The sequence below is a fragment of the Eschrichtius robustus genome, chromosome 3 (genome assembly GCF_028021215.1).
Source record: "Eschrichtius robustus isolate mEscRob2 chromosome 3, mEscRob2.pri, whole genome shotgun sequence".
Lineage (NCBI taxonomy): Eukaryota > Metazoa > Chordata > Mammalia > Artiodactyla > Eschrichtiidae > Eschrichtius > Eschrichtius robustus.
Genome location: NC_090826.1, coordinates 157,346,244 through 157,372,346, shown reverse-complemented (window position 1 = coordinate 157,372,346; position 26,103 = coordinate 157,346,244). Strand labels below are relative to the sequence as shown.

Genomic DNA, 26,103 nt, shown 5'->3' with positions numbered 1-26,103 from the left:
GAAGCAGCCTCAGCTGCCAGGGAAAGTCCACTGTGGGACTTCCCTGCAGGGCCATTGAAGAGCCATGAGTGTCAGCCTGAACTTCATGCAGGCGGAGCAGCCCAGAGGTGGCCCAGTGTCCAGGGCCATTGGAGCCGCAGCTGGCTCCTGAGAACCCAGAACCTGAACCCACTGGGCTTAAGTGACCCATGGGCATGAGGCCCAAATGGCACACATGAAGCCACTTAGGCCTGATGCAAGCAAACCCAGCAACCCTCCCCCGGGTCTTTAGAGGGTGCTGATCTTTCCATAGAGAAGCAGCCCTGAGGATGTCAGACTCCAGGACCCAGCCTTCCTCACCTCTGCCCTGCTGGGTCATTAGAACAGCCTCTGAGGATGTGAAGGCTCCAAAAAAATTGGCAGGAAGGATTTCTAGGGTTATCTGGGGGTAAAGCATAGTGTTGTCTTCATGTTTCAAAGCACAAAGTAGGGCTTCTCACTCTTTTCCTTCCCGTGGTGGGGCTACTTTACTGCATCACCCTTTCCCCACCCCTAGGCTAGGTGGGTAGTCCAGCCCTGGTTAAGGGAAAGCTGGATATATTGCAGGGGAAGGACTAAATTTGCACAAATCTGAATGCCTCACCCCGGCATCATTCTAGCTTCCAGGCAAAATGAGGAATGTTCAAAACGACCCATAGTACTACTCTCACCTGATATTTAGGACACAGCCTATATTTTGAACAGTGGAGGGGGGGTGGGGGGAAAGGAATAGGCAATTAGATGGTGGATTTGAGGTTAAAAAAAAAAAGACCCTTCTCTGCAAGTTCCAGGCCCTTACAGAGCTCCCCAAATGACAGGGAGCAGGAAAAGAGAGGGAGTGGGAAGGCAAGCCCTCCCAGCAGGAGGGCATGGTCCCTGGGCTCCTCCCTGAAATCAGGGCCCATTTGGGGGGTGGGAGGAAGGCAGGAATCAGGAAGTGAGCAGTCCTGCCTCCATTTCCCAATCCTCCCCCTCACAGATCCCCACCCTGTGCAGTGCCTGATTGGTTGCCAAGCGCACCCAGCCGAGCCTTTCCCACCTCCCAGATGCAGCCCGTGAGAGCCACTCAAACAGAAAAGAATGTCGTTTATTTCACTTCTTGAAGGCACAGGCCTTGATTTCCTCAGGGCTCTGGACTTACGGGCCTGTGCTAATTGGCACGGCTACTGTTGACACCGCTGGCTACAAACCCCAGAACCTGGTGGTGCCTCAGAGGGACAGGGGAAAGGGTCCCCGAGACACTGGCACGCCGCCTCGACCACCTGCGTTCTCAGCCTTAGGCTCAGCCAGACCAGAGGGGAAGGGAACTTGGGCTCTGTCATGCCTGGGGCCACGTGTGGCAACCCTCAGACATCGCGGGAGCAGAGAGAGGGCTGTGTGTTCAACGTAGAAGACCTTAAGAGGAGGGAAGACTGAGATGAGGTCGTCTGACCCCAGGAGGCCTCCTCTTCTGTTCCCTGAGGAGCAAAGCCCTGTAAACCAGCGGGGGTGGGAGGGAGGGGCTTTCGGAGCCTCTTCTCGCCACAGCCCGGCCAGGTTCAGCTATACAGGCCAGGGCAACAGAAGAGCTGTACCTGAGCCTACTAAGATGCAAAGGTCAGCCCGGGCAGTGGGGCCAGGATGTAGAGATGGCCTGGTGCCCCAGGTCCTGCTGTGCTGCTTCCCGCAGAAAGGCAGTGGAAGGTAATGCTGGCAACATCTCCTGGCCGTCAGGCAGGAGGGAGGTAGGCTGATGAGATGCGACCAGGTATCATCCTGTGTTGGGTCCCCCAGTGCAGGCAGGAGAGCAGTGTCTGAATGATTCTAATGCTTCAGGATTCCTCATGCACCCCCCAGAGTTCAGATGTCAGGAGCTGATGGGACCCTACTTAACCTGTAAAGAGAGGCTCAGGTTAACTTCTGCCCAGGTAGAGAAGCCTGCAGACCATACTCCAGGACCCAACACAATCAGCTTTCAGAACACCAAGCAATTCGAATCCTCAGGTCTCCCCTTGCAGCATCTGTGTCCACTGACAAGAACTCTCCGGTTCCCATCCCTGACTACACGTTAGAATCATCCGGAAAGCTTATAAAAATCCCCCAATCCAAGCCGCACCTAGAGTCTCTGGGGACAAGACCTAGGCATCTGTACTTTTAAAAGCTCCCTTGGTGACTCCAATGCAGCCAAGGGTTAAGAGGAGGGGGAAAAGGAATTCAAATTGTTTCTTTAGGCTCTTCGGTTACAGCTCTGAACAAGGAAGTAAAAATTCACTGAAATAAAATTTTGAGCTATCTGTAAATAGACTACATGTCACAGCGAGAAAAATTTATGTCAGCACTAAAATTATAACTTCCTGCCCCTGAGGGCTATTTTGGAAAGTTTTTCTAAGAAGCTGTCAAATTTCCTCTTTGCAGACATTTAAGAGGATGGGTTCTCCACTTGCTGGACTGGAACATGGGATGCCTCCTCAACCCAAGGACCCTCTGAAACTCTAGGAACAACCATGAGCTCTGCTCCCGGCTTCCCTACCTCCCGGCCCCAATTCTGGCACCCCAGGCTGGCGTGACCTCTGGGGAACACCTACCATTTGGTGAGTCCCCCTTCTGTGCACCCTCCCCGCCCCAGCACATTGCATATCTCATCCTGTTTAATCCCTGCATTAACACAATGAGGTAGGAATCACTATGCCTATTTTTCAGCTCAGAGCCAAACAAACCTCCCAGGGTCACACAGTTGGTAAGAAGCAGAGTCAGGGTCAAACCCTGTTGGAATCTCTGCAGACTCTTTCCACCGTGCCACTGGTTCCCAGACGGGGAAGTGACAGACATAAGGACGATGGGGAGGATGTGGGAGGTGCGTGCGCGCACGCGTGAGTGTATATACGTGTAAACAGGGCTGATTTTCAGGGCGAGGACCATCCTTGATTCTGAGATTGTATTCTTCCTTCTCTTTGGTGTTAAAATGCACCTTATAAGTGGGACTTCTAGGTGGCACGGTTTTTTCCCTTTCAATTCTGCTTACTGGGTGATATGAGAAGTTGGGCACTCTGTTATTCTCCAGTTTTCTTTTGTGAATTTTACTGGTGTACAAAATCCAAAAGGCTGAGCCCTGCTGCATCCGCCAGCATCTTCCCCAGCACCTGCCCGCCCCCCGCCCGCCCCGCAAGGAAGGGACTCGATCAGGTGATGATGCAGAGTCTCTAACGCTGGGCCTGCAGCCCCGCGCGGTTCTCCCCAGCTCTGTGCCGCGTTTCCTGGTTCATCACCATTCTGAGGATGGTCGTAAAGGTGACAGGAGCCAGTTTGCCTGGGGCGTCAGGCAGAGTCCACATTCATGCAGAGCTGGACACAGCCGCAAATCCACGTGCCTCCCAGCCCCCATCTCTGACTGCACTGAGGCGCATATCCTCCAGACTACGGTGAAAGCCTACACCTGGTCAGGACACCGACTCACCTGTGCACAAGGCTCTGATGTGACTGGAATATTGGCCCCCGTCATCAAGCCTCCTTGGGCATGCACGGGGCCTGTGCCCCAGGGGCGAGGGCAGTCTGAGGGCCCAGCCTCCCCACCGCCCACACAGCGGGGCCTCACCCTTCGATGACGCGGTTGTTGTCCTGGAGGTCAGATGCCAGCACCTTCATCTCCTTGCAGAGCTCTTGCATACTGTCCAAGGCAGAGGCGAGAGAGGCGGCGGTGGCTAAGGCCCAAGTCGCTCTGCCCAGACCACTTCCTGGGAGGCCCCCCTTCCTCCACAGCCCCACCGAGCCTCATTCCTGCCTCTCGGGTACCTGGCAAGAGGCGAAGCCCCTAGCGCGCACGCACACACACACACACACACACACACACACACACACATATGCACACATCCCCCTCTCTGGCACTTACTGGAGAACCAGGTCCTTCAGTGCAGGGCTAGGATAAGGAGCTGTAGGGGGTGGTGAGGCCTGAGCCCCCTTTGTTCTGTCCTGCAGGAGCTGGTGAGATAGCCAGTCAAGGATCTGAAAGAACCACACGTTAGTCAGAAGGGATAAGCCAGCTCATGTGTGGAGGGCAGTGGAGGTGTGGGGAGAGGTAAGAAATGGGTGATACAGTGGCCCCCAGCCCGCATCCCCGGAGTGTCAGGAATTTCCCACAAGCCCCTCCTTCTCATCCTGGGAGCACAGCTGGCACAAGCACCATCACTGTGTGCGCTTGTGTTTAGGGGTGCAGACTGCCAAGCTCCCCTTTGTGTCTGACCTGTACCTGTCATGACACAGTTGGAGCCAGGAGCTGCAGAGAAGGGGTGGGGGCAGCCCAGCACCATCTCGGAAAGAATGGGCCCTGTGCTGGGGGCTGGGGAAGAGCATGTGGGCCTCGCTCCTTGAAGAACAGCCTTTCTCTGTCCCTGATGGCAAAGCAAGTGGCTTCTCAGAGCGGCCTGAGTTTGTCTCTTCTAGGAGAGCAGATCAGAAGACCAAGGAGCGTTCATATCGCCCCCCTCAGGGAGCCTCCCAGGCTGCACAGGGCAGAGAGGGAGATGTCTCAGCATTTTGGAGCCTCTGCCCTTACAGCGAGTGGCCTTCAGTCTGAGAACACTAGGAATTGCTGTCCACACAAGTGGATCAGAGACCTCCCATCCACACCAAAGTGTTTGGACTTGGTCGAGGGCAGCTCTGCCCCGAGGCAGGGGAATGGCCCGGATGCCCTCCAGGTGCCTGACTGGCCCAGCTCTCCTCAGCAGCCCCGGGGCCCCGAAGCTCCCCACCTTGCTGAGGCTCTCCTGGGCTCCCTGGGCTTCTGTGTTACAGGCGGCCACGGAGCAGCCCACCAGGCGCAGGTGGTTCCTGGTCTCATGCACCACCCTCAAGAGAGCAGAGAAATGTCAGAGCCCGGCCCACTCGCTCTCACCGGGGCCCACCCAGCAGTTCGGTCACCACACAGACACGGAGGAGAGGCTTTCCGGGTGGCAGAGGCTGGAGCTGGTGGGTGCCAGGCACTGGCCTCCCTCACTGCCTCTGCCCTTCCAGCTGTGCCCTCAGCCCTCACCTGTCCCAGGTAAGGATGCTGATGAGCACTCTGACCGGGGCTAGTGAGGGTCCTGGCGGAACCGCAGTGCGAGCTGCAAATACGCCTGTCTCAGGCCGGGCCACACAAGCCGGTGAGGGTGAGCAAGGGCCCGGGTCAGGCCCTGGAGAGGCAGGGACTGCCTGCACTGGGACACTTAAAACGGGAACTGCCCACGTTCCCATTCCCAGAGCAGATCAAAGTCAAGACTCTGTTATGAATTCTCTTCTCTCTCTAAGTGGGGGGAGAGAGCGAGAACATCGCCCCACGGCACAAAACGTACACAGAGTCCTGGAGGGGTTCGACCAGTGGTCGATTCTCAACTCTGGCTACACATTAGAATCACCCGAGGAGCATTTAAATACTGCCATCCAAGCCCTACTCCAGACCAATTAAGTCAGAATTTGGGGTGGCTTGGGTGGGGGAGATGGAAACTGTATTTTAACGTAAGGATAGGTGAGTGTCTGAGTCTCAGCCCCATAATAAGCCCACAGGTCACGTGGGCCACAGAACCAGCAACACCTGGGAAACTGCCCTCTTGTCTCAGGAGGGGAAGGGGGAAGGGGCTTGTCTGAGAGGCAGAAGCCAAAACTCCTATAAGGGACAGTGTGCGAGGCGGGTTCCATATAAGGGCCTCTGCCTGCCCCTGCTTCCCAGACCACTTGTCCTCATCCCAGAGGGATCTTGTGTTTTCCCCAGAGAGGGGGCTTCTGAACACAACCACCTGGGACATGGAAAGAATCTAGATTTTAGAGGCAGTCATACCCATATGCTAGTCCTGGGTCTGCTATTTACTAGTGGTGTCGTATTAAGGAAGCAAACTGCTCTCTGAGCCTCAGTTTCCTCACCTGTGAAATGGGGTGATAGTATCCACCGTATAGGGTAGACATTGCGGGATTAAATGAGTCAATGTATAGAAATCACCCAGCATACTACCTGTTCCACCCAAGGCCAAAAAACCACCCCCTTTTTTTTTTTGCTTTTGTTCCTTTACTACCACCTCCCTCTCAGTCGGGGCTCTGCAAAGCCCAGGGCTGTCTGAGGTGGGAAGGGCCAGGCCAGGAGGGCCCTGGGGACCATGAGTTCAAGAGTGAGGGCCAACGTTACCTCATTCTCTTGCCATGCGTGACCAGGGATGCCTGGTACTTCTGCACACGCTCCTCCTGGAACACCTGCAGGAGCCTTTTGGCTAAATGACTAAAATTCACCCTGAAAAGACAGAAACAGAGGCACAGAGATGAGAAGCCAGAGCCACCTGTGCATAAACCTAGCATCCCTGGGTCTTCATCACCCAAATGTCCAGCCCCCGGCTCCACAGCAGGGCGGCCTCTCCCAAGGAGGAGAGGACGCTCACTGAATGTGCATCATGGCGAGCAGAGTGGCTGCTCTGCAAAGCAACTCCAACAGAGGGATGTGGGAGAAGGACAATGGACCTCAGGGAACACACACGCTCTTGAGCTCAGCCCCCAGAGGGAAGGAGAGATGGTCGTGTGTGTGTGTGTGTGTGTGTGTGTGTGTGTGTGTGTTTGTGTGTGGAGTCAGGGGTGGGGGCAGAACTGGGGGAGTGAGTCCCCCAAAAAGCATAAAATCAGGGACGGCTTCCTGGAAGAATAGAGTGTCCAGGAGACAGAGGAGCAGAGGGAAGCCCAAAGGAGAGCCCAGGCAGAGGCCAGAAGCAGGAAGTAGTAGGTGGTAAGTCAGCGAGGACAACTAAGGAAAGAAATTCTTCAAACAATCGTGTTCATACCAGAAGTCAATCCAGTTCCATCAAGACTGCTGCTGAGAAACCGCCCTCCCCTGGCCCCAGATAACCTTCCCCAGAGGTAGTTAACCCCCTTTCCTCCTGCCCAGCTGTGGCCTGGGATCAGGGCCCTTTACCACCTCTTGTCTGGCACAGAGACTCGCTCTGCCCTGGTGACACCCACCCTCCTGCTCACCCGCCTGCCAGGGGGACAGGCACTCACTTATCCAGCTTGTGAATCTGCTCCTCGTTGTAGCCAAGCCCTGAAGGAAACAGACAGGGCCAAGGTCACCTATTCAAGCAGTCAACAGAACCGAATGGCGCAAGGATGGCAACAACTGCAAAGTGAAGGCAGCAGCCTGGGCCCTGCTCCACGGAGCTCACAACCCAGCGGAGCCAGGAAGGACAAACGGAGGGAAACAAGCACCCAAGACACTGCACTATGACCAGGTAGGGGTCCACCTAGGCCAGGCAAGCCCGCAGTGTAGGGAGTGGAGGGATGGGTGCTCGGGGAACACTTCAGGTGGACAGTGGTGGATGAGATGGGCCTTGAAGGATGTACGGTCAGCCCTGACCCCTCATCCAATCCCCTTCCCAGCGTGGCTGATGCCTACAGCCTATTGACCCCATCCCTGAATATTCGGGCTGCAGGCAGAGCCACCTGGGCTCTGCAGCAATGGGCTGGATGAGCCAGGCCACCACCCTCGACCTCCGCTTCTCAGCCCAGCCACTTTTGCCAGAAGGAGAACTTTTGCCAGTAGGGCTGAAGTTTTCACTGCTTTGGCAGCTTCCTGATGCTCTCTGTGCTAGGGACATGCTGCCCCCTCCTGGGCTTCAGGGGAATGGCCTCTGAAGGCCAAGATGAAGCGATGAGGAGATTCACCTTGCTGCCTGCCCCCACCACTCCCCTAATAGCAGAATCACCTCCCTGGCCTCTGGGTCCTGGGCCCTGCGCTCAGCCAGCTGACTTATGAAGTCCAAGCGACCGATCTGGGATGAGGCCCAGCTCTGCCTCCTCTTAGCAGGGGGCTATAGGCAAGTGATTTTGCCTCATCCATCACATGTAACACACAGGATGGGTGTGAGGGTAAAGTGAGAAAGTGCCCTGAAAACGATAGAGCATTTTCCAGAATGGCATCTTTCCACACCCCAAGTGTTGGCGGTTAAGTGTTATTCTTCCCGGTTCATTTTTAACTTTAATAAAGGACTCTTACAAACCAATACAGATCAAACTCTTTTTGAGGCTGTAAAATGGGGTGGTTACAAGCACCTGGACCTAGGTTGCTTGGGTTACTTAACCTTCCTGTGTCTCAGTTTCCTCATCTATAAAACGGGGAGGGCAACAGTGTCTAGAGCATTAAATAAATTAAGAACACGCAAAGCCCATAGGACGGTGCCCAGCGCATGGGAGGTGCTCAGAAGTGTCGTGGTCATAGGATGACAGAATTCCAGTGACGGAGGCAGAAAAGCCTCTGAAGGTCTCCTAAAATCACAGCAAAGGTGGCCAACTGGGTGTCAGGCCAGGCTTCTTGAGCCCAAGGTCCCCCTGGTTTCAGGGAACATAGGAGTCGCAGTTCTCCTGTCTCCTGTGCTGCCCCCCTCCAAGGTCAGACCGAGAGGCGGGACTGAGGCTCCCATCTTCTAGAATCTGCATGTCCAATGCGGTGGCCATGTGGCTGCTGAGAACTTGAAATGTGGCCAGTACGGCTAATGTGACTGAGCACCTGAATTTTTAATTTTAATTTAATGAATTTGATTAAATTTAAAAACTGAAGCAGTGTACAATGTTTTTTCCCCATCAAACACAGCTTTATTATTTTGGTAAGAGTACATTTCATTTTGTTAAAAAATTAGCTTCCAAATAGAGATGGCCAGTGAGTGTAAAATACACATGGGATTGTGAAGACTTAGCACAAAAGAGAATGTAAAATATCTCTTTAATAATTGTTTCTATGGATTACATGCTGAAATGACAACTTGAATATATTGGGTTGTATAACATGTTATTAAAATAAATTTCACCTGTTTCTTTCTACTTTTTAAATTTTGGCTACTAGCAAACTTAAAATTACAAACGTGCCTCGCATTGTATTCCTATGGGACAGTGCTTTTTAGATAATCCTAGGGACAGAAGAGAATTTGCAGTCAGGTGCAAGCCCTCAAGTATTGATTTCCTGCACGTTAGGAAATGCTGGGGGCATGGGTGGGCGAGAGGGTCGGTCGGTTCCTGGAGTGTTAGCTCCCCAACCCCGAGAGTCACCTGGAGCCTCCCCAGGCTCCCCCCACAACCCCCGCTGCCGTCAGCCCCAGCCCTGGGTTCGACCCTCCCCTACCCCATGATGGGCGAGAAGCTTCCCATCCCTGGGCCTGTAAATGAGCTGCTCCTGCCCAGAGGGTCTTTGTGAGCCTCGGTAGATAATGCAGGCCAAGTGCCAGGACTAATGACTAACTGGTATTTCTCCCGATCCTTCCTTTTCTGGAAAGCCTGACTAACACTTCAGTGAGCCAAAGTCACAACGGATAGGGAAACACTCCTTAAACTGTAAAGTGCCCTGCAAAGGTGAGGGGTCTCTTCCAAGGCCACCACGTCTATAGCATCCAGGCCTCAGCTGAGCCCCTATGTGGCAACAGGCAAAGGTGGAAAGGCTTCATGTCCCTCACTGGTGTGCAGGCAGCCTGCAGGCAGCGACCTTGCCCTAGACCAGCAGCACCCGGGCACCACAGAGCGCCACCCGCATAGTGGGCCTCCAGCAGCGCCACTGATGGAGTGTTAGGGACAGCCAGCTAACCCAAGGGAAGGAAGGAGGGAGGGAGGGGAGAGCATGAGGAGTGTTTTGCTCTCCTTGCGGCTCACCTGGCCTCATCCTGGATTTCTTGAACTGTTTGTAAATGAGATACATCTTGTCCAAACAGCACTGAATCTGCTGGATGCTGTGGGCACGAGACAGGGACCAGGTGATGGAAGAATCAAACAGCACAGGTAAAGGGTGAGGGAGGGGAGGGGATGGCGGTGGGAGGAGGGAAGCTGTCTCCCTGCAATAGGAGCCTCATTGCCATAGTTTGTGGGGCCAATCTGGGAGTGGGGGTGACTCTTCTGTTTCTAAACTTGTTTGAGGTACCCTCGGGTTAGCCAGCCAGTCATCTCTCATTCCTATGTTTATTCCTTCTCTCTTCCACACACACACACACACACACACACACACACACACACACACACACACAGAGGAAGAAGCCAAGCAGGACAGGCGACAGGAAAGTGGCCTTTGCTACACAACAGGGCTTGAGAACAGGCTCCGGGAAGGAGTCTTGGACCCTGAAACAGGAGAGCCTGGTGGTAGCAGCTGCGTGTGGGAGCAGAGTAGAAACTTCTCTTCTGTCACCTGGCAAGGGCAGAAGTCGTGCTTTCTGAGAATATCCAATGCCTGGTATATAGAAGGGACTTAAATCATGAATCAACAACCCTTGTTTAAAACAAGAATGAATCAAGGTCTTTGGTCCTGCCTGCAGGCAGGGGAATTCGGGAGATGACCTCTCTACCCTCTTGGCCTGGGGTTTAAGGTCCTTATTGTTTCTTCCTTCCCCTTTTCAGGATACAAACACTTTGTTTGAGATGTTGGGGGTGTTTGTGGGTGTTTGTGGATGAGGATCCCTCATCCTCGGGCCTATTTAGCTCCACTTCCTCCCTGCAGCTCCTCCCAGGACCCTGTCTCAGCTATTTCTGGAGCTGGACTCGGGGCAGAGCCCAAGTGTGTTCCCAGGACTCTGCGGACCCCAGACCCCTGCCCTCCTGACACCTGGGGTGGGCAAGACCCCAGGTCCAGTCTTTATCCAAAGGGCTTGAGCCAGATGTGTTCCAAATTCAGAACTACCTTCTGATTTGAGAAAGGTGGTCCAGTATACACACACTATACTGTGGAATTCCCCCGGAGGGCATGGTCTGGGGCAGTACTCCCTCAACACATACCCTCAGTCTTCAGAGAACCGTAAGAATATTCACCCTAAGTGAGATAAATAAAGACTAGGAAGAGCTTCGTGTCAGTTTAGGTCAGGTTTTACAGGCAAAACAGCGAAGAAACACCCTGTGGTTTTCAGAGCTTTCTGCATTCAGAATTGAGGACCGGGCGTGCGGATCTGCGAGGGCCCTGACTGCGGGGGTTGTGGGGCTGTTCCAGGAGCGGGACCACGTCCAGGTCAGAGCAGAGCGGGAGGCAGGGGGTCCACACACTGGGCTGTGAGGGCAGGGGTGCTGGGGATTTTTCTGTCTGTTTAAAGGGAGACTGGGTATTCAGAGCTCGAAAATCCCTGGTGCAGGCCAAGCACATAGGCTTTGGAGGTAGGCAGACCTGACCCGGAGCCTTACGTCTGTCATTTGTCATTTATTGGCTGGTGTCTCGGGGCAAACTAAGCTCCCTGAGTGAGCTTCCTCACCTATATAAGGAGCATAAGAGCAGTAGTATTGTTATTGTTTTGAGGATTAAATGATAGAAGTAGGAGGACCTATTCGAGGGTCTGACGCAGAGCAAGGGTTCAGAAGAGGTAGGGAACTCGATTATTCTTTTATTTAGAACTATTGCACCTGCTAATATTTGTAATTCACTCTCTAACTCCCAGGTGGAGGCGGGACCCCAGATCCTTTTCTCCTTCTGGCCAGTCTCATGGGAGGGTCTTGTACATTCCTGGATCCCCTACCCCTAGCCCCAGGCCCCAGCATCCTTGCCAAGATAAGGGAGAAGGCAGGCTGACTCCTAAAGAGGCTACTGGGCCTTTTGCACTCTGTGCACCCCCCAACTCCCCCCCCCCCACCACCAAGAAGAAAATCCCACAGACCTTCTGTCCTCATGTACCTGATCCCGGTTCTTCATCAGCTCAGAGCTCAGGTTGCTCAGGGTCATCTTGGTCTCTGTGATATTACGGGAACATCTGGAGAGGACCTCAGCCAACTGGGGGACACAAAGGCAGACCCCCATGGGGGCCTCAGCTGGAGGCTCCGATGGGAAGCCCCACCCCCCACCCCCCGCTCTGCGCCTGACAGCCCCTCACCAACCCCAGCCTCACTCACGGTCCGCAGCTTGGACCTCAGCTCTGCGGCCCTCTTCAGTTCCTGGATCTCAGTCACCCCAGCCATGTTGCTGAACCTCGAGGGAAGGATTAAAATCGACGTGAAGAACATGACAACCAGACACCAAGTGTGTCTTGGATTGGATCCTGGTTGGGATGAAAACAGCTAGAAAAGAACACTTGCGGGATTACCAAATTTGAGTATGGATGGGTACTATAGATGAGATGGAATGTTTTGACACGGAGGGGGCAGAGATCATAAGCTGAGAAAAGCAGGTTATAAAACAGCACGTACAAGAAAATGACATGTAGGTTAACATACAGAAATAACAGAAAACTATCGAGAACGATATATATGACTAAGCAGTGACAGTCTATCTCTGGGTGGTAGGATATGGTATTTTAATCTCATTTTTGCTTATCTGTATTTTCCAGCTGAGTATAATTAGCACATACTGATTTTATAACCATGACAACTGGGGAAAAAGAATCCTGTGTGTTTTGGCGTGGAAGTGAAGGGGAGGGGAGAGAATTAGGAATGAGGTGGAGGCCCCGTGAAGGCAGGGATACTGCCCACTCTGCTCACCAGTGTATCCCCAGTGCCCAAGAAAGTGCTCGGCACACAGCAGGCACTCCACACATGAGTGTCAAGCAAATTATCGAACACACGGATGGATTTTAGGGCATGGGATACTTGGTGGCAGAAGAGGATGAGGCTGACCCAACCCTACTGGACCGAGTCCTAGTCTTGGCTGCCACACCTGCCTTCTGCATGATCTTGGTAATCACTTCAGCTTTCCAAGCCTTGGGCTCTTCATCTGTATAATGGGGAGATAAACCTCCTTCCTGCTACCATAAAAGGTGTTCGTGGGATCAAAGAGACCTCAGAGATAATTGACATGACTAGAGAACACATTCACACAAACACACGCTGTTTTGGGGGTGAGGGTGGGGAAGCAATGGGATTCCCTGAGCCAGTCCTGGCTGCCTGAACGGTGCCTCTGGGTGGCAGCGGCTGCTGAGGAGGGCCGGGGAGCTTTGGGACAAAGGCAAGGACACTGCCAAGGGAGCGAGTCTTGGAGAACCCGCAGAAGGAGGAGCGCCCTGTAGGGGAGGCTGGCGATGATGGCCAGTTCGTGCCACGTGCTTGGGCTCCTCCCAACATGAAATTCAGCTCATTAAGATATATCAGGTTCTGCTGTGGGAGGAGCTAGTGGCTTCGGACCTTAGAAGAACCGACAGGTCTGAGCATGTTCAGAAAAGAATGAGATTGCTACGCATGGGAGCTGGGAGGCCTCCGAGATCGTCCAATCCTCTCATTTTGAAAATGAGGAAATAGAGGCCCAGGTAGGAAAGGCGACAATGGTCTGAGGCTAACAGTGAGTTAATGAAGAGCTTGGGCCGGGCCTTCTGACTCTTGGCCCAGCGCTCTTCCTCGTGGGAGAATGAAACAGGCCTCAAAGCAGGCACTTGCCTGACCCTGAGCTCTCCACACCCACCACGCCTCGGAGGAGGCCTTGGAGCCAGAACTGGAGAAACAGCGGCCAGCAGACCCCAGCACTCCAGCCCTGGGGCTAGCCTGTCGCTTTCTACACTCGTCAGCCCAGGGAAGGCGGGCAAACAACTGAATGCTCTCTCTATACATTTCTTTCTCACACAAGAACCTAGAATAGATCCTTGTTGGTCATTTTAGCGAGGTCCAACCTCTCATCTGGACCCTAGGACCTGCCTGCACTCTCCCCTTCCCTCTGTCCCTCTCCAATTCCACTCTGGGACATTCTGCACTATGACTGTGGCTTCAGCAAACCTCCGCAGCACCTTCCCACCCCTCCAGTCATGTCTCTGCATAAGGCCTTCCCACCCCAGGTATTTGCTCACATTCTGGCCTTGACAGCCTCCCTTCCTCCGGGTCTTCCTGGCTGCGTCTGCCCATCTCTTGTCTCCCTTTACCCAACCGTCCTGCCACGCGCACATGCTGGGGAAGGGCTGTCCTCCAGGGCCGTCTGCAGGCCTGGGGCCACATCCAGCCCTGGAAGCCCACTCTGTGCCTGGGCAGATGTCTTCTCAGAGCGACTCCACCACAGCGCTGCTGGCTGATCCTGCCCTCTGCAGCCCCTCTTCTCTGTCCCCATTTGAAGGCGGCTCAGCCATGCCGGGGACTCATCTGGGGACACTCCTCTTCCTCCTCCCTGCCCGGCCACCACCCTGTCTACCCCACGGTCAGCGTCGCTGCTGCCGAGCGCCAGGTGGAGGGCAAGTCTGCAGTGAGTCACCCTGCTCCTGGGAAACTCCCAGGACCTTCCTGAAGACAAGGGCTGCGGGACGTGACGGGTAGGACACCGGGCGTGTTTGGCACAGTCTCTGCTCTTCTGCCACCACCTGTCACCGGGAGAGGCTCCAGCCACCATCAGCTTCCCTGGGCCACAGGGCTCCCACCTCTCACCTGTACCGTAGCCCCTGCCACCTTCTCAGCAGCGCGCCGGCCAGTGGAGTCTTCCTGCTTCTCATCTCCAGACCCTCCAGCTTGATGTCCTCCTCCCCAGTCTCTCCCTTTCTGTAACCCTAATTAGCCCAAGTCAGAGGAGTGGAGGGTGTGGATTTCCAAGGACTGGGGCAGGGAATCCCAGGAGGCGGGGACAGTTTCAGGCCCAGAGGAAGCAGGAGGAGGAGTGTGGAGGATGAGACCGCCTAGGTCTCCATCCTGTCAAGTCCAGGGGACCGTGTGTGAGTGTGAGTGCTTCTCCTAGAGCCCTGCTCCAGGGCCTGGTGCAGGTGAGCGGTTTAAATCTTCAGAGGTGGGGCTGGTAGGACAGAGGCCCCTTCCTGGGGCAGGGAGGCTCGGCCCCCTGAGGTGAGGGACTGGCTGGTGGGGGGAGGGATGGGGCGGGAGCACCCTCTCCGTTCTCGCATGGCAGGGAAGTCGGGAGCTCTGGGTGGGAGGAGGCGAGGGGCACTGTTGGAAAGACTGGGGTGAGGAACAGACAGAGAGAAGGGCTGATGGGTCTGAGCGGGGCTCATGCCGGCTGCGGCCCCCACCCTGGACGGAACACCCACCTCTCAGTGCCGAGGCTGCTGCTGAGGAAGAGGAGGGCCATCCTCGTGACCTCCAGCGTCCGCCTGCACGTGGCCTGGAGTATCTCTCTGCCAACGGGAGCCTGAGTCAGAGCTGCCTCCTCCCAGGGGACTGAGGGCACTGTGCCCATGGGCACAGCCCCAGGGCGGTGTTGGAAGGGGTCTGGGTCTCCTGTCCTACCCTGCCCATGCTCCTTGCCCTCCCCACCCAGCCCTTGGGGGTACTCACACGAACCAGTGCAGCCCCCGAAGCATCAGCTCCTGTCCTGCCAGCAAGGCCTGTGCCAGCCGCAGGGCCTGGTAGCCGGCACCCAACACACCCTGAAACACAGAGGTGGGCAGGGTCAGGTCCCGCACCCCGAACCCCTGCATGAACCACCCCCTCCCTGCCACCTGGGGGCCACCCCTCACCTTGGCCGTGTTGTAATCTGCCTGCAGGTCCACTTTGGGGACAAACTTGGGGATGTCCAGAGCAGCTGCAGATAAAGACCTGGTCTGAGGGGGCTGCCTGTCCAGCCCTGGATGAGGTCTGAGCTCATCATTCCTTATTTCCAGCTCACACTCAGCCCTCACCACCTATCTGCCACCTCAAGCTTCCCAACTCACCTAGAGCCCCGACCTTCTAAGCCTTAAATGCACTCAATGTGCTTCTTTACAATTGCAGTCCCTCACTGCCCCCTTGTGTCCACTCTGGAGAACTACAGCCTCATGCCCAAGGCCCCATCTCAACAGCAGAAAATAGACTAAAAGCACCCCTCACACTCAGGGGTTTCAAGGTCAATTCCCCTCCCAGCCTTGGAGACCCTGAAGAGGAGGATGAAATTGGCATCATTCAAATGATAAGGAGTGATATTTTTGCCGGAACTTGGAGGACAAAACTCTGGACCCCTGACCACCTTCTCTTCTCTCCAGCAGCTTAGGCTCCTGCTTCCTCCAAACCAAACTATTGGAGGCTTCCCCACCAATCACAGACTGTGGAGACCACATTAAACCCACATCTCCCTGTTTCCATTGGAGTTTCTTTCCCAAATCTTTGGACGCTGTGAAGCAGGTCGGGCAGGCCACTAGCCCGAGTCACATGGCATTTCAGAGGCATACGCAGAATTAGAACCCAGATCTGCCTTCTACACACTGGGGACCCAAAGAAACACCCACAAGAAAATGAATCAGTATCTTGGATTATAAACCCCTGCCCCTTGGAAGAGAATGTGAGGAGGAGAAAAGATCCAGCCTGGGTGGCCCTACTCACGGTCCCTGAAGGCCAGCCCCTTGGGGGTCTCGCTGACCATGCTGAACAGGGTCAGGGGGCTGCTTGCTGTCGTGTGGGCGATGTGCTGTGCTGAGAGGCTGGGCTCGAGGACACAGAGGTGACCCTCAAAGAGGTACTCCTGGTGCTGGGGGGCCACGTTGGTCTGCTTGTACACGGCCTCCAGAAAGATGGCTATCCTAGACACACCAGAGGCAGAGAGAGGAGAGGGGGAGGGGAGGGCATGTCAGCAGGCAGGATACGGGGTCAGGGTGACCCAAAGCCCAGCTAAGACTTTGGGTTCTGCTTTTCAGAGGGAGGGACTGGGTGATTTTTTCTCTAGGGCGGGGAGATGAAGGACAGAGCTCATGTCTTATAGTGGATGCAGACAAAGTGGGGACAGAACTCAAGAAGCCTTCACATCTCTTCCTGCCACACTTCCATTAAAACTCACCTAGTCCCATAGCATGCTCCAGAAATACAGGGTTCCATGAGTAATACACTGGGGAAATGCACTGCCAGCACACACACACACACACACACACACACACACACACACACACACACACACACACACACACACCCCCTCAGGAGACTTATAATGCATCAGCTTTATAAAGTTTGCTGAATCTCTCAAGTCCAGCAGCAAGGAGGCCTGTTTAACTTTAACTTGGTGGAACGAGTATTTTTCCAAACTAAGATTGGACCCAGAAGCTTCCAAATCTAAACTGCCCACAGAGCACTGCCCAGGACATGCCCCTGTGCTTGGGGAGAGGAGGCTCGCGCCGCCCTCGCTCGCGCCCACTCACGTGTTGTGCGCGTGGATGTAGACGTGGTGCACGACGGCCTGCGGCAAGGAGAAGACGTGGACGACAACTCGCTGCAGGATGTCACTGGTCTCCGCAAAGAACTGGTCGAAGCCCCAGCACTTGGCCTGCTCCACCTCCAGGATGTTGGCCAGGATGGGCACCAGCTGGCTCTGCAGCCCCCTGCCCCCCGGGACATGGAGACTGTCAGGGGCCGGGGCCCAGAGTTGGCCTCCTCAAGTAGGTAATAGGGGCCTTCCATGAGAATGTCCTGAAGAGCCAGGGCCAAGGGGCTGGGGCAGGGTGGGATGGAGAGGAAGAGCTGGAAGGGTCTTCCAGCATCCAGATGGAGAAACTGGGGCTAGAAAGGGAGAGTGGTGTACCCAAGCTACCAGCACACAGGGTGCTCCGCCGGGCCAGGCCTCAGCTGAGAGAAGGACATGGGCCCAGACTTGGGTTTGTGTCTGCCCCTCCCGCAGGGTCCCACTCACATGGACAGCTGGCAGGTGACGGGGAGGGTGTAGCTCCACTCCAGGGGCCCGTTCTCCAGCCTCTGAGTGCCTGCAATGGCCCCGGCTGGCTTCTCCGTGGTGATCCGGTACCTGCGGGAGACAGGACCAAGTCAGCAGGAGCCCCCAGGCCATCACACTTCAAGGGATGATGGACTCAGCCCGGAGGGCTCAGAGCACTGGGGCAAGTCACCCAGCTGCTCCGAGGCACCCTGAGAATGGAACCTGGGAGTCTGGCTTGCTGTCCTGATGCTCTCCAGTCAAGTTCTCCACTCTCTCCTCTGTCCGTTTCCTCTGCTCCCTCACCACACGTCCGTGTCCACCTGCCTCCACACCTGCACCTGCACTGTGCTCGGCCCCCGTAGCCTCCCCTCCACCTCACTGTTCCAACCTCCCCTCCCTCCAAAGTCCAGCTACCCTGACAGCCCCCATCCAAGTCACAGCTTGACCCCTGAGTTGAAGGGGCATTGACCTTCCTGCAAATCCACTTTAAATCTCTTTTGCTCTGGGTGGTGCCCTCAGTGGGAGCAGCCACGGTCTCCAGCTACTTCTGTATCAGACAGCAGAAAAGCATGAGGGACCTGGGACCTGGGATCAGGAGGCTAGGTCCTTGCCCTTCCCCTTTGCCCCTGGCAGGCTCTGCAACCTTGGCCAAGTCGCTCTGGGAGCCTCAGCTGAGATGTGGTGAGCCACAAACAGAGTGGGGTGCTCAACGGAAGCCCTGAACTAAGTTCTCCCATCAGGAAGGGACAGGGCTCAGCCTCTTGTTTGATGGACTGATATCCAAGGATCTAAAAGAAGCCTGTGTGGGGGGCAGACCAGGAGGACCACAGAGTCAGAGGCAGAATAGGGGGCACAGCAGGGACCAGAAGGGAAGGCCCAGGGTCCGCCCCTTCGCCCCCTGCCCGGTGGCCCACCGTACATGATCTCCTTGTTGCGCCGGGGCCCTCCAAAGGGGACGAAGGGCAGGCTGCCAGTGGCCGCATGGTACAGGGTCACCCCAATGCTCCAGAGATCCACGGCCACCCCAAAAGCTTTCTGTTGGGGCTTGCGAAGCACCGCCCGCTCATACATATCAGGATGCTGCAGGAGGGGGAACCAGAGAGCTGTCATGGAGGGGGAAGGGGGCAAGGGCCTGAGCGCACCCCATTCAGACCTCCTTCTCCCACCTTCAGGAGAAAACAGAACCGTCAGAATGCATCTCCTTTGTCATCTCAAAAATGGGCGTGGCATGTGCTTATCCAAAGCACCCCTCCCCCAAACCCCAGCCTCTGCCCTGGGGGAAGTGGTGACCAGCAGTGTTCCATCCTCCAGGAGGATCCTATCAAGGACTTAACTGAACAGGGGAGGCCTGGGCAGGCTGCAGCATTGCCTTTTTGGCCTTAGAGAACAGAACAAATTGTTCTGGTTGGGGATAGGGGGTGAGAGATAACCCTGCTGGGCACAGGGAGATTGGACAGAGCCCCTCAGAGGGGCACTGAGAGTCACAAGGTGTGGGGCAGCCAGCTGCAGGGGAAGCCCTCCGCTCGGGCAGCGGGTCCCCCACGCCCGCTCACCAGGTACTCCTCGGTGCCGTAGACCGAGACGAACTTCTCGTCGTCATCCAGCTCCCGGGCTGCCCCGAAGTCCGTCAGCTTGTAGATGCTCTGCCCCTCCTCCCCGACCAGGCGCATGATGTTCCCCGGCTTGATGTCTCGGTGGACGATGCCGTTCTCCCGCAGGTGGTTCATGCCGGCCACTGGGACAGAGGGAAGGCTGCTAGTGGCTCTGGCCAGGAACAGCCCAGTGTCAAGGCTCATCTCAGGGGAAGGATCCACATAGACAGAGAGTGGCAACTCATGGGACAACGGGGCCACAGGAGCAGCAGGAGAACAGAGACAGGCACAGAGCAAAGGATGGGGGTCCCAAGGATGTGGGGTGTCGAGGTCCCATTGGGGTTCCCTAAGAAACTGAGAGGGATGGCGGCTCTGTCTCCCAGAGGAGGGCACTCTCCTCCCTATCATTTTTTTAAAATTATTATTATTGGTTTTAATTGCGGTAAAATATACCTAACATAAAATTTACATTTTAACCATTTTTAAGTGTACACATCAGGGGCATTAAATACACTGACATTGTTGTGCTACCATCACCACCATCCACCTCCAGAACTTTGTCAACTTCCCAAACAGAAATTCCACCTATTAAACACTCACTCTCCATCCCCCCACCCCAGCCTCTGGCAATCACATTCTATACTTTCTGTCTCTGTGGATCTGACCTCTCTAGGTCCCTCACATAAAAGGAATCACAGAGTAGTTGTCCTTGTGTGGCTGGCTTTTTTCACTCAGCACAATGTCTTCCAGGCTCATCCATGTGTCCTTTTTAAGGCTGACTAGCATCCCATCGTACGTATATCCCATATTTTGTTTATCCATTCATCTGTCTGTGACATTTGGGTTGTTTTTGCCTCATGGCTATTGTGAATAATGCTGTTATGAACATTGGTGTACAAACTATTTTAAATTTTATTCTGAAATTGGAGTTTTAAACTGCTGATTAGCAGGAATCAGACCCTTGGGTTCTGTCTGTTCATTAGCATCTGTCCCAGGTCTGTGAATGGGGAGCCTCTTAGCTTCCAATGCTCTACTGGGTTTGGATACTTGTTCCAGAAATGCCATACCCCTCTGGGACTTCACCTGCTGCTGAGGGCTGGGTCTGCGGCTGGCCTGAGGTGGGGAGGGGGTCCCCGGTGGGAGTCAGGGAGGGGCTTACCCACACAGCGCAGCACCACCAGGAACTCGTCCTCGGGCAGCCCAAAGGCGTTCTCAGGGCCCTCCAGCACACTCATCAGGCTCCCGCTGGCGCAGTACTCCATCACCAGCACCTTCTGCCGGCTGCCCCCCTGTAGGGGACAGAGGGAGGCTTGGGGAGGAGGGCGCTTCTTCTCCCCTTCCTCAAGACGGGGTGGCTCACCCTAGAGCCCAAAGCCCCCATTCTCTAGGTCTCCGCTTCTAGCTGGCCTTCCTTCCTTTGGCCTCAAACTGAGCCCAAGGTCACCTTTTTCAGGAAGCCTTCTTTGATTAGGCCTCACTCCCCATCCTTACCTTCCCAGGCACTGCCCCCAGCCCCCTGACACCCTTTACTCCTCTCTGGCCAACCTGCTGGCCGACCTGCTGATGAACATGTGCCCAAGTCTCTATTATTATGTGACCTGACCCTTCCCAGCCTGTCAGAGTCGAGGACAAGACCGTCTTCCTCTGACCAAGCACTGGACCCACCATCTCCTCCACCGCAAAGAGCTTGATGATGTTCTGATGGTTCAGCTTCCGCAGGACCTCAAACTCCCTCACCTGCACCTCGCGGGGTCGCAGGTAGCTGGCCGTGTTGAAGACCTTCACGGCAACCAGCTCCCCGGATTTCTGCCATGGGGGATAACATAAATGGTACCCCTGCCCTGGGAGCGCACCCCCTCCCAGGCCTCTGTTCAGCCGCTCCCGCCAGCCTAACCCCAGGGACGAGCGAAGGCAGCCTGGTTGGGGACGGGGGCTCCCCCCCTCAGCTCCTTCCCCTCCTCAGAGGGTACACAGCCCGTCCTGCGGCACTGGGAGATGACAGGAGCTTGGCACACCTGATACCCTGCAGGGGACGGTTTGTTGTTACTGCTGCTATTGCTATTGACAGTAACTACAGTGGCAGCTAATACTACTGCCTGGCCTTAGCAGCAACGTTCTGTCTGGCTTCAGCTCTTAAGTACAAGATAGTGCAGTGTGTCTCGTATTCAGTACAGCTCTCAATCAGAATAAAGGCAGGATAAATCCAAACGAGTCCCACTTCCCACCTCTGCTCTTCCTAGATTTGCTGCCACCTCCCTTGGATGTTGGCTTGTGTCTTCATCCCTTTCTCTCCAGCCCCCAAACTTGCCTGACAGAAGCTTCATCCCAAGGAGCCCTCTTCAGTTCCCCACACCTCTGCTCCACTTCAGAGGGTGCAGAACACAGTCAGAGAACCCTGCACACCACCCTTCCTGCCCACTGGGGGCCGACTTCCTGGCCGTGAGGGGGCCGGGGTGGGCTGGGCTGCATCCTACCTTGTTTCGGGCCTTGTACACACTGGCAGTGGCCCCCTGCCCCAGCAGGTCATCCGTGTGCCACAGGTAATTGACGGTGCTCTGCATCTCCTGCTCCCAGCTGGCCGGCCACCTTCTGTGCAGAAAAAGAACATACTGGGGTCTAGGATTCCACCCCTGACCTGGGGTGGACACTGGTGACCCGACAAGTAGCTCTGCCCAAGACCACCCCGTGAAGGGCTCCATGTGGCCATTCCAGAGGCAAGGGGGCAGGGGAAGTGTGAAGCACAGAAAGGTTAAGTAACTTCTCCAAAAAGAAGCACAGCCACTGGGCCCTCAGCCCACAGCTGGGGCCTGTCCCACCGCAGGGCATTCTACCTGTCCCGACTCCCCAGGTCCCTGTCAACGCCCTCCCCAGACAGACCATTCTGTGGAGACAAACCCTTTTCCCTGTCACTTCTCCCAGGCACTGCGAGTTCTGGGGGTTTTGGCATCCAGGCCTGGGATTGTCCCAGGAAGCAGAAACAGTGCTTGAAGGAAGAGCCCCAGGTCAGACAGTGTCAGCTACATCACCACAAATCTCCAGGATTGCAACACGAGCCTGGAGCCCCTCCCCACTGCTCGCCTGGGCCCACCACTTCCTGCTGCTGTCAGCTAACGTGGCCAGGTCAGAGCTGCTCAGGAGAAGAAAGTGCTGCTGTGGAGGGAGCGTGTGTGTGAGTGTGAGTGTGTGTGAGTGAGCACGTATGTGCGTACTTATGAGTGTGAGTGTGTGTGGAGGGGGTGGGAGAGGCAGGAGGCCATCAAGTCGAAAAGCTCAGGAGCCTGCGGGAGGATCTGAAACCGCTCTACAACTCTGTTCCCCATCTTTGCCCTCATCCTCTTCTCTCCAAAGGCCAGTTCCTCTCAAGCAGTTGGCTCCAGAGAGTGTAGCCTCAGAAGTTAAATTCGGTGCTTCTCTGAAGAATAAGGCCGTGGCTGGTCTTTATGGGATGACTGGGAGGAGCATAAGAAGGGCCACCACCCCTTAAATACTCTCAAATGAGGCTGAACTAGACAGGGCTGCTTCCTCTTCTATCATCTGAAAGGTTGTCAGTCCTCGGGTCACCATGCCTGGAATCCCACTGTTCCTTAGCTTTGAGCCTTCTCTCTGTAATCTTTTTTTGTTTGTTTTTTGTTAATGGAAATCCTGAGAAGGTCAGTTCTTTGAGCCAGAGGCCACTTCGAGAGATCAGAGGTCAATTCCAGTTTCAGAAGTTGTATTAGTGTTTGCATTTTATAGAAGCAGCTGAGGGGCTGAGAGTCTTTCTGAAGACAATGTAATAGCTTAGCAGGAATGAGTTGGTGAGATTTTCCCCTCCGAGGCTGAGGAGGAATCAGCCCGCGGGCCTGGGGCTGTGAAACCAGGTAGAGCGTCTTGAAATCAAGGCCAAGGGCCCAGCCAGGGGAGATTTCACCACCTTCAAAATCCTCCCCAGGGCTGGTGCTGGGGCAGAGCACAGCCGAAGGTCTGAGGAATGGGCAGTGTGGCAGAGAGGGCACAACCTAGACAGGCTGGCATGCCCTGGGCTCTGCTCCTGGCCCTGCCAGGGCTATCCTTAGGAGCTGATGGGCAGCACATCTGGTCGGGTCTGCGTGCTCTGTGCCTCCCAGCCCAGCAGCTGGTGCACAGAAGGGCTCACTATCCTACAGCAGCGGTTGGATGGATGGGAGCTGGGAGCCCGTCGCCCCACCCACCTTCCTCCTCCTCCAGGCTCTACAGTAGCTAAAAGCACTTACCCTGTGCTCTGAGCAGCCCCCGATCAGGCAAAGACTCTCCCCAGCAAGTGTGTGTTATGTTTTCTGTCTGTGGCAAGTCCAGGAGCTGAGCTACACCGGAAAGAGGAGGGCGGATGAGAGGCACCCCTGGGCGCCGTTTGATTCTCAGCCTCCCAGCCTCCGTCAAAGGCCCCTGGGCCCCCAGCCCTTTAACCCTTTCCTGTTTGTCACCCTCCCCCACAGAGCTGGGGGTTTCCAGCCCAATTCCCCAGCTCCAGGAGACTCTCCTCGCCACTCCCACCCCCAGGACCTGGGCCAGTGAGAAGGACCTCAGGAGAGGTGAGGGCAGGCGCCAGAACCCAGGCAGAAGAATAGTACAGAGGCAGAGCTGAAGGCTGGCTTCAGGTGCTGGGAAGCAGAGCCAGGGAAGGGAGCATCGTAGGTGGGCTGCAGCTCTCCTCTGCGCCACTCCTTCCTGGCCTCTCACGGGCCTCCAAGCAGTCCTTGGCAAGGGTGCCCACCTGAGATGGCGCACAGGGCGCCGCTGGGGGTGGGGGGGAGGAGCAGCAGCCGCAGAGAGATACAGGGCAGGGACGTGGGCCGGCGGGAGAGCAGCTGCTGACAGGCCAGTACCCCGGCGCTCTGCTAAGCGCTGTCCTGCAGCTGCCTGGCGCCCCGGCTTCCCCATTCAGCGCCCTCCCTCCCATGGACTCACCCCATCTCGGCTGTGGGGCATGCAGGCTTGTGGGACTGCGTGGCGCCCCCAGAGCTTTCAGGGCTTGTTGTCATTCATGGGCAGCACCCATAGCATCCTGGTGGCCACGGGCCCTGGGAACCCGAAGACGGGCCAGTTGAAGTGGCCGCGTGCCACCCTGGGAGCTGGGAGAGCTGGGAGCAGAGGCCCACACTCAGCTCAGCTCCCTGCCGCCGGCTCTCAGTTCTCTCACACTTCCTGATTTCGTTCTTTCTCTCTCTTAAAGAGACAGAGGCAGCTGGGCTGCCGCCACCACCCCCGGCAGGAAGGAGAAAGAGGATGCTCTGGGTTCCCAAGTGGAGGCAACAGGACCAGAGTCTGAGCCACAAAGAGGCCGGGCACTGAGGCTGAGTGGCTGTGGTGGGCCGCTGGATGCTATTTCTGTACCTCCCGTGGTTCACTGGAGCACGGAAGTTCAGACTCAGCCCCTACAGAGCAGGTTGGGCCAGTTAACCAAGTGGAGAGCTGCCTGGGAAAACGAACTTCCCACACCCAGGGTTCCAGGGCAGGTCCAGGACCTATGACCAGCCACTTCTAGAAGTTGGATCTGACTCATCTTCCCAGTGAGCCTGCAGAGGTCCAAGAGCAAGCACTGTCCTCCAGTATGACCTTGAGCACAGCATACGACCCCTGCCAGACAATCTTCTCACCCAAGGCATGAGAATGGTAACATGACACCATTGGCTGTGTGAGTGACATGGGACAGTATATTTGGAAATGCATGGGCAACTGGAAAGCGCTTTACAGAAGGCACTGAGGCTCATACACCTTCAGTAATTTGCCTATGATCTTCAGAGACTGCTGGGGCTGGAACCCAGGTGTGCCAACTGCCCATTCAGGACTCACTGCCCCAAACCAAGTTCCCTAGGAGGCTGAAGAGGTCTGCCTGGCTCTGGTCAGCTCCAAGATGGCAGTTGGATAAGAAATGGTTAAAGCCAGGAAATTCCATGTTTCAATAGAAAGCTGGAGGGACTTCCCCATGGCCACACCTGGTGGTTTCCTCTGGCAGCCCCACCCCTAGTACAGTGACACCAGAACAGGGAGCCCATTTGAGAACTGCCTTGTGCTCACATAGATACACTTACTGATGCCCACGCCCCTCCCTGCAAGCAGCCAGAGCTGCTGGGTGCGACCCGGAGGTGCTGCCCTGCCGTCTCTGACAGCAGGACTAGGAGAAACGTCCCTTAGACCTCCTGTTCTTCACCCAGGATTCCCAGCTTTCCCCCTGCCTGGCATACAGTAGAATTCCATTTCCTTGACACCCTCTGATTAGGCGGGGCCATGTGATTTCTTAACCAAAAGCATTTAATTGCTAAGGCAAGACACCCTGCTCCCCCCAGCCCCTGTGACAGTGTGATTCTGTTAGATGTGATGACTGCCCTCTCAGTCTGGGTCCCCGAGTGACCACAGAGCAGAGCCCCCCTGCTGGCCCACAAGGGACGTGTAGCTTTGGTGAGAAATGAACCTTTGTTGTTTTGAGCCACTGGGATGTGCGACATTAACCCAGCCTATGGCTAAAGCTCTCCTCGTTTCCCCCCCCGACGAACCTACCTGGTCCTCACCAGAATCCCTACTCTGCTCTCTCTGCATCAAGCCCGCTCTCTTTCCCAGCGTCTTAAGCACCCTGAAGTGCAATGACAGTGTGTCCAGCATCTCCTAGGAAGCAGGCACTGTGTGCCAAGGACACAAAGGGGAGACCCAGTCACCCCCTCCGCCAGGAAGCCGGGGTTCAGGACAGCATGGTGAATGCTATGAGATATACTTCAGCAGGGAGTGATTCTGTGAGACTGGTAGAGGGGGACTGCAGCGTGGAGGGGCAGCTGATGACCAAGAAGGGCTTGCAAGAAGAAAAGATACTCAACCAGCCTTTGGAGGGAGGGGAATTGGGCAGAGAAGAGGGGGTCGGAGGTATGGCATTCCAGGTCGTGGGAACACAGGCAGAGGCACAGAAGTACGAGGTGGGCGGTGAGCTGGTGTGTGGTGACAGACCAAGTTTTGCTGGGCATCCTCTGTGAGGTCACATCCTCTGTGTGGACAAAATGAATGAATGTCCTGACTATGGTTTTGAGC

The 26,103-nt window shown here is 55.6% G+C and overlaps 1 protein-coding gene across 13 annotated transcripts; it reads right to left on the bottom strand.

Annotated features, from left to right (window-relative positions):
• Window positions 1-1,087: 1,087 nt before the first annotated feature.
• IKBKE (inhibitor of nuclear factor kappa B kinase subunit epsilon) lies at window positions 1,088-24,218 on the bottom strand. Of its 13 annotated transcripts, none has more exons than XM_068541619.1 (22): window positions 23,995-24,218; window positions 23,301-23,390; window positions 21,543-21,657; window positions 20,734-20,874; window positions 20,228-20,357; window positions 19,030-19,211; window positions 18,396-18,556; window positions 17,456-17,566; window positions 16,968-17,147; window positions 16,162-16,358; window positions 15,324-15,388; window positions 15,142-15,233; window positions 14,895-14,981; window positions 11,827-11,917; window positions 11,610-11,722; window positions 9,637-9,713; window positions 7,006-7,045; window positions 6,149-6,250; window positions 4,743-4,839; window positions 3,884-3,996; window positions 3,590-3,661; window positions 1,088-1,891 (listed from the first exon to the last, which is right to left on the bottom strand). In XM_068541619.1, the coding sequence occupies exons 3-22, from the start codon at window positions 21,627-21,629 to the stop codon at window positions 1,858-1,860; spliced, it is 2,172 nt and encodes a 723-aa protein (XP_068397720.1). In that variant the 5' UTR covers window positions 21,630-21,657; window positions 23,301-23,390; window positions 23,995-24,218; the 3' UTR covers window positions 1,088-1,857. The 13 variants fall into 13 exon arrangements, 12 of the variants coding, with proteins under 12 accessions (XP_068397720.1, XP_068397721.1, XP_068397712.1 ...); XM_068541620.1 differs by having other exon boundaries at window positions 21,543-21,654; XM_068541611.1 differs by lacking the exon at window positions 23,301-23,390.
• Window positions 24,219-26,103: the final 1,885 nt, after the last annotated feature.

What these genes read in the sequence shown, in the direction of transcription:
- IKBKE (XM_068541611.1), bottom strand. Translation starts at nt 24,068, where the DNA reads ATGACAACAAGCCCTGAAAGCTCTGGGGGCGCCACGCAGTCCCACAAG. An exon ending in GGACCGTGAGTGAGGCTGGG is followed by an intron (nt 11,723 to 11,826) that starts GTTGGTGAGGGG and finishes TGTGTCCCCCAG; the next exon opens with TTGGCTGAGGTCCTCTCCAG. An exon ending in CCCAGGAGAGCCTCAGCAAG is followed by an intron (nt 3,997 to 4,742) that starts GTGGGGAGCTTC and finishes TGGTTCTTTCAG; the next exon opens with ATCCTTGACTGGCTATCTCA.